Source organism: Eschrichtius robustus, chromosome 12, assembly GCF_028021215.1.
Source record: "Eschrichtius robustus isolate mEscRob2 chromosome 12, mEscRob2.pri, whole genome shotgun sequence".
In the NCBI taxonomy this organism is placed as follows: Eukaryota; Metazoa; Chordata; class Mammalia; order Artiodactyla; family Eschrichtiidae; genus Eschrichtius; species Eschrichtius robustus.
Window position 1 is genome coordinate 34,270,550 of NC_090835.1, and position 13,314 is coordinate 34,283,863.

Below are 13,314 nucleotides of genomic sequence, written 5' to 3' on the forward strand. Positions count from 1 at the left end.
GCGTGATCAACTATCATTTATGCATCACAAGAATTCTACTTTCTGGGACAACATCAGTCACTCGGTCTCTGACCTCATACTTACTTGAACTTAGCAGTGACAACAACACACACACACACACACACGTATATACATCTGAATAAATGTATAAAATACAAGTTACACCACATTATTTAGGGTCATGATACAATTGCATGGTTTTATTACAGAAACAAAATTGAAATATGGAATAGTAAAATACATAATGTCTTTGAAACACAGCCACGAACCTAATCCTACTATTATGAAGTTCCTTGTCCAGTAAGATAGTACTAAATAACCCTGGCACGTGGATGAGTACATACTTGGTAAGGGCTTGGTGGTGGATTAATTAGTTTAAACAAGTTATGTCCAGTGGGCAAATTCCAAAACCTAAGCCTCAATATTTTTAAATTTGTAAATTGGGATAATATAGTTCTTTTATTAGAGGCTGATGTGAGATTTCAATGAAATAATATATGTTGAGTACTTAGTGCAGTACTTGGAACATAGTGAGTGCTAATGTCAATTAATAATAATAGTAATAGCAACAACAACAACAAAAATAAAGCTAGCATTCTAATGAAGCCATTAGGGATGACGATAATGATGACAGATACTATAGCATAGCGGTTAAGGGTAAAGTCAGAGCAGTTTGGAGTACAACTTCCTGCTTCACTGCTTTTAGCTAATCCTCAGTATTCTCATCTGTAAAATGGAGATGCTAGTAGTACAGGTACTCTTCACAGGAGATCTACTCATGAACATTTTCCCGGTAGAATGCTTGCTTATAGGTTTCCAATACCTAAACTTTGTATAAAGTTTTTGGCTGATGTTTATATAGAAATATAAATACATATTTGTAACAAAGTCTCCAGTTACATTCCAAACGCAACTGGTTTGGATGTCAGAACCACCAGTAGATGTTTTGTGGAATGTCCATCTGGGAGGCTGCCGGCACTAAGTGAGCCACCAGAGGGTTACTGAATGCAACACAACTGTTTGGTAACAACCAGATAATTGTTGGGTGATCAGGAAGCCATGTTTTAAGCATTTGCATCCTAACGTGACTCTTTTATATACAGGCCTTTTTACTGAGCTTTAATTATTTTGAGGAAATTGGTTGGGGGTTTCGGGTTGAAGAATAACACCTTGTAATTTTTCTTATTTAAAACGAATGCAAGTAGCCTCAGTCAGCTTTTTATGCATAACGTGATTTTCAGGAACTGCTCACCGACATTAAGGGGAGATTCCCATGCTAACTCACAGGGTTGCTCTGAGGAATAAATAGACTAATGCATGTACAACTCTTAACAGAGTGACACACATGCATATTTTGACACACATGTGTGCCACCCCTCCCCAGCAGCCTTCATGTTACCATCTACAAGCCAGGAGTTGGGCTAATTTGTAGTATTGACAGGTAAGAGCAATTCTGGGTGTTGTGAATTCTGCCACTGCTGTATGACATCAGGTGGGTTTTTAATTTCTCCACACTGTAGTGTTCTCATCTGCAAAATGGGAACCAACTCCACATGGTCGTTTGAAGATCAAATGAATTCATCCACTAAAAGTGGCTGGTACGTTGCTAGTGCTACTTAAGTGTTTGTGCCTACTGCCAGCACCACTTCTACTGTGAAGGTTACTTCATTGAATCCTCAGACTGTCAGCCTTTTTGAGCCACTGCTGTTTGGTTAGAATGGCAAGCAGATGGCTGCCTCCCTGATCCTGACTCCACCGAGGGTACCACGTGGGTAGTCGTCATGTCCGCAAAGGGCCAGGTCCCAAACACTGTCTATCCCCTGAGCCTTCGGTGCTAGCTCATAGGAAGTGTCATTACATGCTTGCTGAGTAAATGAATAATTCTCTTGAATGGTGTTTTTCAGGCAGATAACACAGACAAAGGAAATGGGAGACTCTCAGTCCCTAATGGCAAATTGCCTGCCTTGGGTGGAAGGCAAGGGGATTTCAGGCGGCTGAGGTCCAACAGTAACAACACGGAGGCGCTGGGTGGGAACATCATTCTCTTCCCATTTCTTTGTCAGTGTCCTCGATTTTTGTCAGGAAGATGTCTTTGTTTGATGCTAGGGAGTTTCTTCCATCTTTCTTTCATTTGCTTTTTTCTCCTTTACCCTAGAGAGGCCAAACATGAAGCTCAGAGGACCTGACTACAATATGATAACATGGTTTATTTTCAGGGTTCTTATTTTTACAATTGATTTCTCTATATGGCAAACAAAACTGACTTTTAATTTGGGAAGCTTCCCTTTAATATTTAATTTATTTAACTTTCAAAAAGTCAGTCAGTTGAAATGAAATAAAGATTAAGTAAACAAAAGCATAGATTGTAAGTGGATATGGCTCAGCATGCAGATGGCATATAATAACCCAATGATGGTAACGGATAAATTCATTAAGAAATTTATATGCCAGATGTTGTTCTGCTTTACATGTATTTATTTATTTAATAGTACAACATGACAAAATTTTAAAAAAATCAAACTGTGAGGTAAGAACAATTGTTATCTCTGTTTTGGAGATTAGTGAATGGAGGAGAGGATGAAGTGAATTGTCCAAATTCATCCAGTGAGTATGTGGCAGAGCCAAAATTTGAACTTGAGCCGTCTGGCTCCAGCACGTGTATATATATTTAACTGCTTTATGAAGTTTGGCCAATGAGAGAAAGGAAGAAAGGTCTTTGGGGCAGGCTGAGATAGGCAGCACACGTGATTTAAATAACCCTGATAATTGCACCATCTCTAATTCTAATTGTCTGGGCCCAGTTACAATGGAATGAGTCCAGCGCTCTCAATGGAGAGACTCATTTGGCTCTGATCCTTTCTAGAGATGAAATTCTTATTCCTCTGACAACTGTAGGGCACCCGTACTGATGTGGTGATAAGCCATTGAGTCTATCTGCAGTATGACTATAGATTGGCTGGAAGTTGCTTGGTACTTTTGGGAAACACACAAATTATCATATAAAACCATGGCCACATTTAATCTAAATAACATGGTTTATTATAAAGACCTTTCTTTGTCTGGGGCGCTATGGAAAACACCACATATATTTGTTGGTCATTACTGTTTATCTATGCAGCCAATACTCACTAAGCGCTTACTACATGCCAAACACCGTGCTAGACCCTTTGATGGATGGAATCCTCACCATCACACGGTGAGCAAGGCCCTGTTGCTATCCTGTTTTACTGATGAAGAGACTAAAACTCAGAGAAGTGAAGTTAACTGCTTGCCTACAGTCACACCACTATGTTATGGAGCCCAAATGCACATGCACACGGTCACATGCCAGAGCCTCCGCTCTTGGCCATCACCCTGTCTGCCTCCCACCCCAGTTATACTGGACGTCTCAGGCTGAAGCCGCCAGAACCTATCACTCACTCACAGTGAAGCACCCAATGGAGCATACACACAATTGGATTTCTTTAATTTTCCCTTAGCAACAAATGTCCCTGATGTGAATAACTGACTTGGGTTCACAGTAATTATGTGCAGACAATCAGGAATGAATAGAGTTGCCATTTGAAAAGCTTTCCTCTTCTTTTGTCTCTGTGAATGCACCCCCTTCATAACCGGGTGCCAGCAAGCTCCATTCTCTTTGTGCAGCTTCGCCAAAATGATACCTTTGTGATAATCAAGCAGAAATGGCCTTCCACAGTCCCCTTCATTAAGGAAATGAAGCAGATAAACAGTGTAATTATGGATTCCATTTTTAGTTAAACGAAGATGTATGTCTCAGCTCAGGGTCTTTATCCAGTGAGGGAAGGGTAAATTTAGAATGAAGAAACCTCTCAAGGCAATACTGTTATGGTGCTTGGAATTTTCCCTGCTTACACTGGGTCTGAGATTCACATTTACCTCTAACAAAGATTCAGATGATTGCAGCTCTGTGGGCGAGTGCATTCACCACCTGAACCAGTTTCTTCATCTATAAAATAGAAAAAGTCATAGCCATGCCCAGCAGAGGGCTGCAGGTCTGAATGAGACAATCCACCTGCGGCAGCTTGCTTAACTTGGGACTCACAGAAAGCCAGGTGCGTCTCTCGCCGTCCTCCAGCGGAGGTGGCTGGCCTTGGTTTGGGGTTGAGTCCAATTCCTATTAGCTGTCTGACTTACGTGCCTCAGAGAGACTTAGTGACACATTCTAGCAGTCCCCACCTCTCAGGTATGTTGAAGGGATCTGAAGAGAACCTAGTGCCAGCTCTCTGGGAAAGAAAAAGCACTATATATTGGCACACAACTTGCAGATGATGTAACTATTTGACAAGGTCTTTGTGCACTCTGTCGATGGAGTGAGAGGACTTGGAATTACCTACTAAGGGTTGTTTAAAAAGCTTCCTAAGACAGAAAACAGAGACCTGAAGCATCACATCATTCCTCTCAGCTAAGGTGGAGGGGGAAGAAGGGAGAAGGGATGTGAAATTTCAGAATGGGAACCTTCACAAGTTTCTGTAACTGTCATGAGTGCCAAGACCGTATCCCCCTTCCTAATTCATCTCTCCTGCCCTACACCAGGGTTTCTCAAGAGTGGCACTCTTGACATTCTGAGTCAGGTAATTCTTTGTTGTGAGGGGCTGTCCTGTGTGTTGTAAGATGTTTAGCAGCATCTCTGACCTCTAACCACTGGATGCCAATAGCTCTCTACCATCCCCAGTTGTGACAACCAAAGATGTCTCCAGACACTGCAGTGACCCCTGGGAGGCAAAATCACCCCCAGGTTGAAAACCACTGGTCTAAGTGGAGATCACAGGGATGGGCACTCAAAAGAAACTCTACAACTAATTGTCCATGTCAAGGACCAGAACAAGAGTGAGGGCAGGTGCCTGTGGCAGCAGGGAAGGGAAGCAGGCCAAGGTGAGAATGGGGGGAGCAGCAATGGAGGTTGGCGTGAAGAGGGCGCACTCTCATGCTCACCACCAAAGCCCCTCAGCCAGGGTGGGCAGGCATGCGGATATGAAGAGAAATGAGAGGAATGCCAGAAAGTGAACCACTGAAGACCACCAGCCTGCTGCCCCAGCACTGAGCACACGCCTCAGAGAGAGCCAGATGTCTTAGCCAAAAGAGACACCACCACCCAAAACTGGAGCCCCGCCCACCACGCTGGAGACTCGCTCTGTGCCCCATCTTGCACGTGGGCTTTGCATGCACGGTCTAATCCACTGCTCACAACCACATCACGTCTATTGTTATCTCTGTTGACAAGCAAGGAAACCAAAGCCCAGAGAGACCAAGCGACTTGTCCAGAACCGCACAGCTAGCAAGTGGCAGAGGAAGGCTGCCTGACTCCAAGGTCAGGGTACTTCATCTCTAGGTGAAACAGAGTTCAAAGCCTGACTGGCAAGGAGTGGTGATTTGTCCCCAGGCACTGGTGCTGCAGAGAGCAGCCATCTAACCAACTTGCCATCCATTCTCTTGGCCTCTATTGATCACCTTTCTTCCTTTTCTCTCACTTAATCTCATGTACCTTTTTTTCACCTCTAATAGTAAAATTGTGGACATGCTAGCCAAATAAGAAAAATGACTAGAAAAAGATAACAAGCACCCATTATGTAAGTTCCTTCTCATCTTTCTTTTTCAAATCATGTACAATTTTAAACAAAAGTAGGTTCATGTTATAGGTAAAATTTTATTTGGGGTGCATGAAAGTTTTCCTATTTCCTATTTTGGTTCCTGCCTATTGACTTCCCATTGGCCTGACTGCTGATCTGATTTAACTCTACATCCTCCTTCTCCCCAACCATTGGGGGGTTTTGGCGGGTATATACAACTTTGCATATTGTTTTTCTTGCTATATTACTAAATTTCATAGGTATTTTCTATGCCTTTCTGTGAAGGGGCTGTCATTTTTTTGAGGTAACCATAAGTTTGTTTCCTATGTCTGTGAGTCTTTTTCTGTTTTGTATATAGATTCATTTGTATTATTTTTAGACTCCACATATAAGTGATAGCGTATGGTATTTGTCTTTCTCTGTCTGACTTACTTTACTAAGTGTAATATTATCTAGGTCCACCCATACTGCTGCAAATGGCAATATTTCATTTTTTTACAGTCAACATCATCATCACCATTATCATGAATTAATTACAGCTACCATTTTTGAGGGCTTACTATATTCCAGTTCTATGCTCAGCATATATCATGATTTATCTTACCATTAAATGTACACATACACACAAATGATAAGAGATAAATATTTTTTATTATTTTCTCTACTTCGCTTACTGTGGGGAAACTGAGCCTTGAGGAGATCAGCTAACTTGACAAAGGCCAACCTCAGAGCCAGAATTCAAATCCATACTAATCTAACTCCACAACTCAGGCCTCTAATAGTTTCTACTAATTACTGCTCAAATCATTGATAGTTTTGAGCAGGGAAAGTAATATGATCAGATTTATATTTTATGAAGGTAATGGTAAAAAGGTAATGGTTATCCATTCATTCAGCCTGAGAAAGGCAATGTGTCTGTGACCCTTAGATTTCAGCACTGCCCACTAGCTTTTGAATAATTCTCCTGTGCAGTGTATGACCTCAAAGCCTTAGTTAAGGGAACAGGTCAAAGTGTACATTCAACATGGGCTGAATGAAGCCTGTGGAATTTTTGTTAGACTGAACAGCACTACCCTTAGCACAAAGGATGCTTTTTGCTGACAGAGAGGAGAAATCATCACTTCTTTGTCCTGGGTAGTCTTACGTGAGCACATCCCTGGTGAAAAGTAGCCAGTGAACCCCGGGTTCATCACTCTGAGCAAGGAAAGAGAAGCCAGTTGCTGCTTACCTTTAGCTGTCATATCTGAGTGCCACCAACTGCAGAGGTTAAATTCCACCAGGAACCTAAACAGGAGATGGAAAAGCCCAACGTTACTTGGTCACCCACACCCTGAATTGAAGTGACATTCTGTGTTATTCAGCATCACTCACCTCATTTGGAAGAATAACATCATCATCTGGAGATATCAAGGTGGTTGGTTCAGTTACCACTGAATTTTCACTAGGTTTTGTCTTACTTGTGAAAGACTATTTTATCACCAAGGCCAGCCAAACCCTGAAATCAGGTTCACCTAGACTCAGGGACTCTTTTGAGAAATATCTGCTTTATAGGCAGAAATTGTTTTCTTGTTATAGTCTGAGTCTATAGTAAAAAGTCAACATTCAAAGGGCTTCCCCTGCCTTGGTTCAGAAATACAAATGGAATATTCTCTACTTAGACTATGATCTACACTATAAAGGATGTTTTCAAAATTTACACTGTAACACGAATGTATTCAGTTGTGTGTGTGTGTGTGTGTGTGTGTGTGTTTGTAGGGCAGGGTGGTGGGGACAGAGAAGACAAACTCCTTTTTATGAAATTATATCACAGTGCAACTCCACAAAAATCATAATTTCTCAACTGTTAGTAAAGAATGCAAAAGTAATATAAATCATCCTCTAAATAAATGGAAATAGATCAAAATTCAGTCATTTCCTTCTCAGGTTCATGGCTGCTATCCTCTAGCAGCTCACAATCAAAATCTCACTATTACCTGTATTTTCTGTCTCTTATGTACATTTAGAACTTACTCCCCACTTGAAGTTATAACTTTGTTACATAGGTTACATTGAAGCAATAAGGAAGACAATGTCTGTTCATCAAACAGCAAGAAATCTGCCTTAAACTCACAGAACTGGAAACCTAATGGGGAAAATAAGAATAAGAGAGTTTGGTGCAGCTTGAATGATCTGGTTTCCATGCTGGTCCATGGAATTCCTCCTTTCTGTGTGACACAGTGTTTCTGTAATGTGTCCAATATCTCATCTGGAAGTCAAGCCTTTCATCTTTGTGCCATTTCAAGTCTGACCTAAGTCACAGATGCATCCAGCAGGACTGTAATTTGACAGGGTAAACAATTAAATCACACCTGAGAAAGCCCCTGACCCATGACTGCACAGGCCCCCACGCCTGCACATGCCAAGACATCCAAAGTAGCACAGTGGACAGCCTGGCAATTTGTTCTTCTGACCACAGCCCACCCAGGCTGTATTAAAAACAGCCAGACATCTATGTTACATTTAACAGTAACCACAATAAATAAATTTGGTTTGTGTATTGCAAGCTGTTAGTCTGCTAAATGGTGACATAAGGGCATGAGCAGTGACCATGAATAACTTAATAAAAGATACTTTTTTGGACTCAACGTTCAATATTTCGAGATGTTCAATCAGGTTATCGCAGAGTATTACGAATGTAATGGTTATTGGAAGCACAGTCTCCCAATTCACTTTTTAACACAGAAAAGCAATAATACTTTTTAATAAGCAATAATACTTTTTTTAAAAATGCAGCAAATTGTACTTACAAGACAAGTTCTGTCATTATCCATTTTATTGCAGCAAGGAAGGCATTATAAGGCTGAAGAGAAGAATTCAGTACATTAAAAACAATGTATCACACACAAAATTTGTAGTTTAACTAAGGCTTTACAAAAAGACAATGTTATTTTTCTAGGGAGATTGATATCATGTCAAAAAAACAGTGAAGCTCTAGCTTAAAGAAGAAAATGGTTGGATACTGTATCCCAAAACTAACATTTTAAAACTTTGAACTCCCCTGTAGTGAGATGTGATTTACAAGTAAGATAAACATGATCTAATACAGGGGTTATCTCTGGGAGGAAAAAGGAAGTTCACCAAACGATGCTTAAACCTTTACTCTCTGGGGGCTAATATTTTGCAGCCTAATGCTGAGCGGTTGGAATCATATAACTAATTTCAAATGGTAATTCACAGGGCTGCCTCTTGGAAAGGTGATTGATTCCCTGTTCTCCATCACTGTATGTCATTCATTGAAATAAGCAAAAACTGCACGTGCTTGATTTTAATGCCGCCCATTAATTATGTAGGATTTTAGCTGCGTTTTCTCATACTTACAAATTCAGACTTGAAAAAAATGATAACCATATAAATATGTGATTTTATTCTTGCAGAAAATCCCCTTCACTCTATAAGAGAAGGCACTGACGGGCTAATCTTTATTTCAGAATACTTTAATTAAAAAAAGCAGTGGGATTGTTTACTCTGTGATATTTCCTATGTGGATAATTCAATTTCCTGAATTCTGGAAAATACCAAGTCTTCCCCTCAGTCGGTTCTTTGTACCTAGGTATGCTAGATATGTGAGCGGTGGGTGGACCTGAGAGACAGGTAATGACGTTGGCAAAGCCCGAGCCCCAAGTTGCAGGTCCAGAAAAATCTCAGAACCTTCTGTGGTTGTCTTTAGGTAGCAGGGAACTGAAATGCCCAATCCTGGTTTCTGACGTGATGGCTGCTTAATCCTACCTTCTAAGCATTTGGATGATAAGGACTAGAGCTAGGAATGGGAGGATCATCCAGTTTCAAATAAAACAAGGACAAATTTATATACCCCTGACCATTCTTAAAACTTGCCTATTCAAGCCAGTAAGCAACTGTACAGAACACAACAACAATCCACTGGGGTTACTCCCAGCCCACTCAGATTTCAGACTAAATCTCTTGCTCTGATTGAGTGTGTCCTCATCATTCCCTGAATCACAGGGCTTTCAGGGTCAGATAAGGATGTGAACTTTTAACTATTTCCTAAAACCAAATGCAGCCATGCGATCCTGTGGTTCTGCCATTACACTTCTTATGGCTTGAAAAATAACCATCTTTCTTTCAAAAGGACCAAGGGAGGTCAGACCATAGGACAGTTTTGTGTCTTTGTACGTGCCAGGATGGGTAGTGACATTTCAGTGGTCCTCCATAGTGTGGGAGGAGAGAATGAATAAAGGGATTAAGGAAGGAAGAGGGGGAGGCACAGGGGCAGCTCACCCTGAGGCCTGGGGAGGGGCCGGGGTGGGGAGGGGCCGGGGTGGGGCGGGGGGCGGGGGGTGCGGCAGTGGGAGGATACTCAAGCATTCCCTGCCAGATGCTGGCTCAATGCAGGGTAAACAAAGGGATTATGTAAATACGGGATTAAAAAATTTTAATGCACATTAGCATTCAGAAGGGTAAAGCCATTGAGCTCTTAAGCCTAATGATAAAAACATATCTTGGGAACATTTTAAGTCTGGAAATACTCATGCTAAGGATAGGGAAGCTGCGTTTGGAAATATGTGTTGATTCTCACTAAAAAGTGGTATTTTTCAAATCGTCCCATTTTTAGTTCCTACTTGCCTCTCAGAAATGTCCCAGCTCAGAATCATTTCTTGCTCCCTTAGTGTAGGAGAACCGTGTTAAATATTTGGTTTTTAAATAGTCCCCTTGCAAGATCTTACATCTGCAAATGAGAAGGTGTATATTTATATTTTAAAACCAAAATGACTCTTAAATTTTGTGTTTCAAACCAAATTTTAGGTTGATTTTTTGGAATTTACAAAATGATAACATGTAAGGGTTATATTTATACCCATATGCCAGACTATGCTGAAGTATCTGTATCTGTTTTTTCTGTGTCTTCAAGTTATTGGTGACCAAATTTATATTGCTTGCACATTGTAAATTATATTTTTAAACTGGGGGTAAGTTGTAACAGTTAATTTCTGGTGATCTGAAAGCCAGTTTCTAATGATACAAAGCTATGTTGATTGATCCTCAACTGTGACATCATGGATGGAATCAGCTCCAGGGAAAATGATGTTAAAATCAGCAGCATGATTAGAGTAGAGAATCTCTGATCAAAATGTGAATTTGGGCATAGGCTAACAGCTCTATTACAAACTAAAAGGAAGGTTTCTGTTGAACCAAACCAAATTCTCTTTTATTTGAGAATGAGGGAACTGACAAAACTTCTCCCCTTTTCTATCCATCAAAAGGAGGGGGGGGGGTTGCTGCATTAATCCATCAAATACTTTAGACCTATTTATCATTCACACAATCACTGGATTTCGGTTAAAACAGAAGTGATTTTCTTGACTTGACACATTTAAATATTCATGGTTTTGAAACAGATAAACTTGATGACTCCAAAGAAAAAGATATGCTCACATGCAGGGACAGACAAAAACATGCAGCTGTTTTCTGAGTGACTGCACTGTACTTACATCCAGTAGACCATGGGCACCATCGCTGCTCTCCTTGTTGGCCCTGCACATGGCTTGATAGTCATAAAGGGTAATTCTATAGAAGAGAATGGAAAGGAGCTTCACTAAATGGGAAAACACGAGAACCAAATGATGCTGTGGACCAACCAGCAAGGTGAACGGTCACTAACACCACCAGCCAGTGCAGCAGTGACAAACACAAATCAAGGCAGGCCTAACAAAGGTGACAAGCAAGGGACACAGCCAAGTCCAGGACTGGAGACACAGTCATGTCACACTTGGAACTTAAAGAATAAAGAGAATAAAGGTATCGTTGGGATGGAGAGTTGGGAGAAGAAACCCCCCAACTTGACCAAATAGTCATTTTGGTTTGAACAACGATGACTTGCATGGACCAGGATACTCCAAAGAAATATGCTCTTTTAAACTGAATTCTGGGCCCCTGATGAAATCCACATGGACCATGTCTCCAAGGTCAAGGAGAGCTGGGAAGGGCCACTTTGAGTTAAGAAATGGCAGGATCCTCTGTCTCTTTTAAGCACTAGGAAATAGGCTTGGACCAAGATAAAGCCAGGACTTTCACACTTTGTTGGAAACCAGCTGGCTCATTGGTTGTTAACCCCCCTTCCGTTACCACTACCATGGTAGTGAATATATATGTATACTCACTACTAAGTATGCTTTCGAAAACAGTGCAGTTTATGAAACAGGAAAATGGACATCTTTTTCTCCCTTGGTGATAAAAATACAGCTCTCATCCCAGTTATGATCTTTACTCATTTGCAAAGATGTTTTACTTTATAATTTTTACAGATACTTTAGTTTCCTCTTAACAAGGTAAAAAAGAATGGCAATTTCCAGCAGCAAGTTAAGAGCTTTTAGATGGCGCGAACACCTCATCCCAAAGGAGACATGCATTTCGTCCCTCCCCCAAGCTCCTCTTCCCACTATTCCTGGCCCCCCAAAGGAGAGACACTTAAAGTCCAGCCTAAGTTATGTTAACAGCTGCCAGATGACATGTTAACACTGTAATACATGAACTTCTAAATGACTGGAAGGAATTCTCCCTACAGGAATATCTTTCTGAAATAATACAGTGCGTAATGTGAAGCATACTTAACACTGTGCTGGAAATGTACACTAGAATAGAAGTTCCATGCTGCAGGACTGGGGTTGGATCTGTTTCACACCTAGCACAGCACCCAGTATGGAGAAGGTGGTCCAATTTAAAAGGTTGAATGCATGAATGATTGCCTGATTGCATGAATCTTGAATAGTCGATGACACAGCTGAGACTGAAGAGGTCAACTGCAAAATGTGATGTGAAGGCTTTCTCCCCTAGACAATAAATTAGAGATATCACACACACGGATTAAACCAAAGAGCATCTATGGGCACCAAGTAGAAAACTGGACACTTGACCAAATTGAAATGGAAACCAGCTCCTGACCAGCACCACACAGGCATCATATGCAGCAAAGCCCAAGAGGGTACCAGTGTCACACAATCTCCTGGCAAGTCCCCCAAAGCCCCTTCCTCTTCAGGACATTTCTAGTCTTGCTGACTGTCCTCTGGCTTTTTTCCTCCCTGCAGATGCAAGCAGAACCAGTGTATACTGAGACAGAAATGAAGCCTATGAACCAGCCAAGTGTCTGGCTCAGGGAACTCCCTGAACAAGCTTCTCACAGAAACGCTCATCATTGATGTAGCCCTGACACGAATTCAGCCACAAAATCAACTGCAGGCCAGGACGGACAAGTCTAATTGGCCCCTGACTGGCCTACCATGCCACAGTCTGCATCCTCAACAGGGAATTTCGGCAGGTGCCCCTGGAAGGGCTTTCTAGGATTTGGCAAGAATTATTATTAGCTTTATCCTTTTCCTACTGCCCAACTCTATCTCTGCAGCTGGAATTTGGGTCAGAGCTGGTGAGAGGCAGCATGGGTTGAGTGGAACTTGAATGTGTTTGGGGTCTTGTAGACATGGATGCAGTGTGGCCTTGGCTTAAAAGGTTGGTTCTGCCATTTATAACAGCAGGTTGCTTACTTCTGAGGCTTTATTTTTTCATTTATAAAGTGACTTCCAGAGATGTTCTCAGATTTAACTAATCAGGCATGTGGACGTATACTGAAATATACTATGCAATGTGCTGGCCTTGTTATGACAGAAGGCCTAATTTTGTTCTTTGCTAGATTTTGGACTCTTAAAGCTACACTATTCCCAAAGGCCCAAGTGAC

The 13,314-nt window shown here is 41.3% G+C and overlaps 1 protein-coding gene across 1 annotated transcript in view; it reads right to left on the minus strand.

Moving 5' to 3' along the window:
- The window catches only part of CACNA2D3 (calcium voltage-gated channel auxiliary subunit alpha2delta 3), a 789,028-nt gene that overhangs the window by 47,954 nt on the left and 727,760 nt on the right, over nucleotides 1–13,314 (minus strand). Inside the window, exons 32-34 of the mRNA XM_068557675.1 lie at nucleotides 11,078–11,153; nucleotides 8,375–8,427; nucleotides 6,817–6,872 (exon numbers count right to left, since the gene is read on the minus strand). Coding sequence (XP_068413776.1) covers nucleotides 6,817–6,872; nucleotides 8,375–8,427; nucleotides 11,078–11,153 — 185 coding nt within the window. The remainder of the gene's footprint in view (nucleotides 1–6,816; nucleotides 6,873–8,374; nucleotides 8,428–11,077; nucleotides 11,154–13,314) is intronic.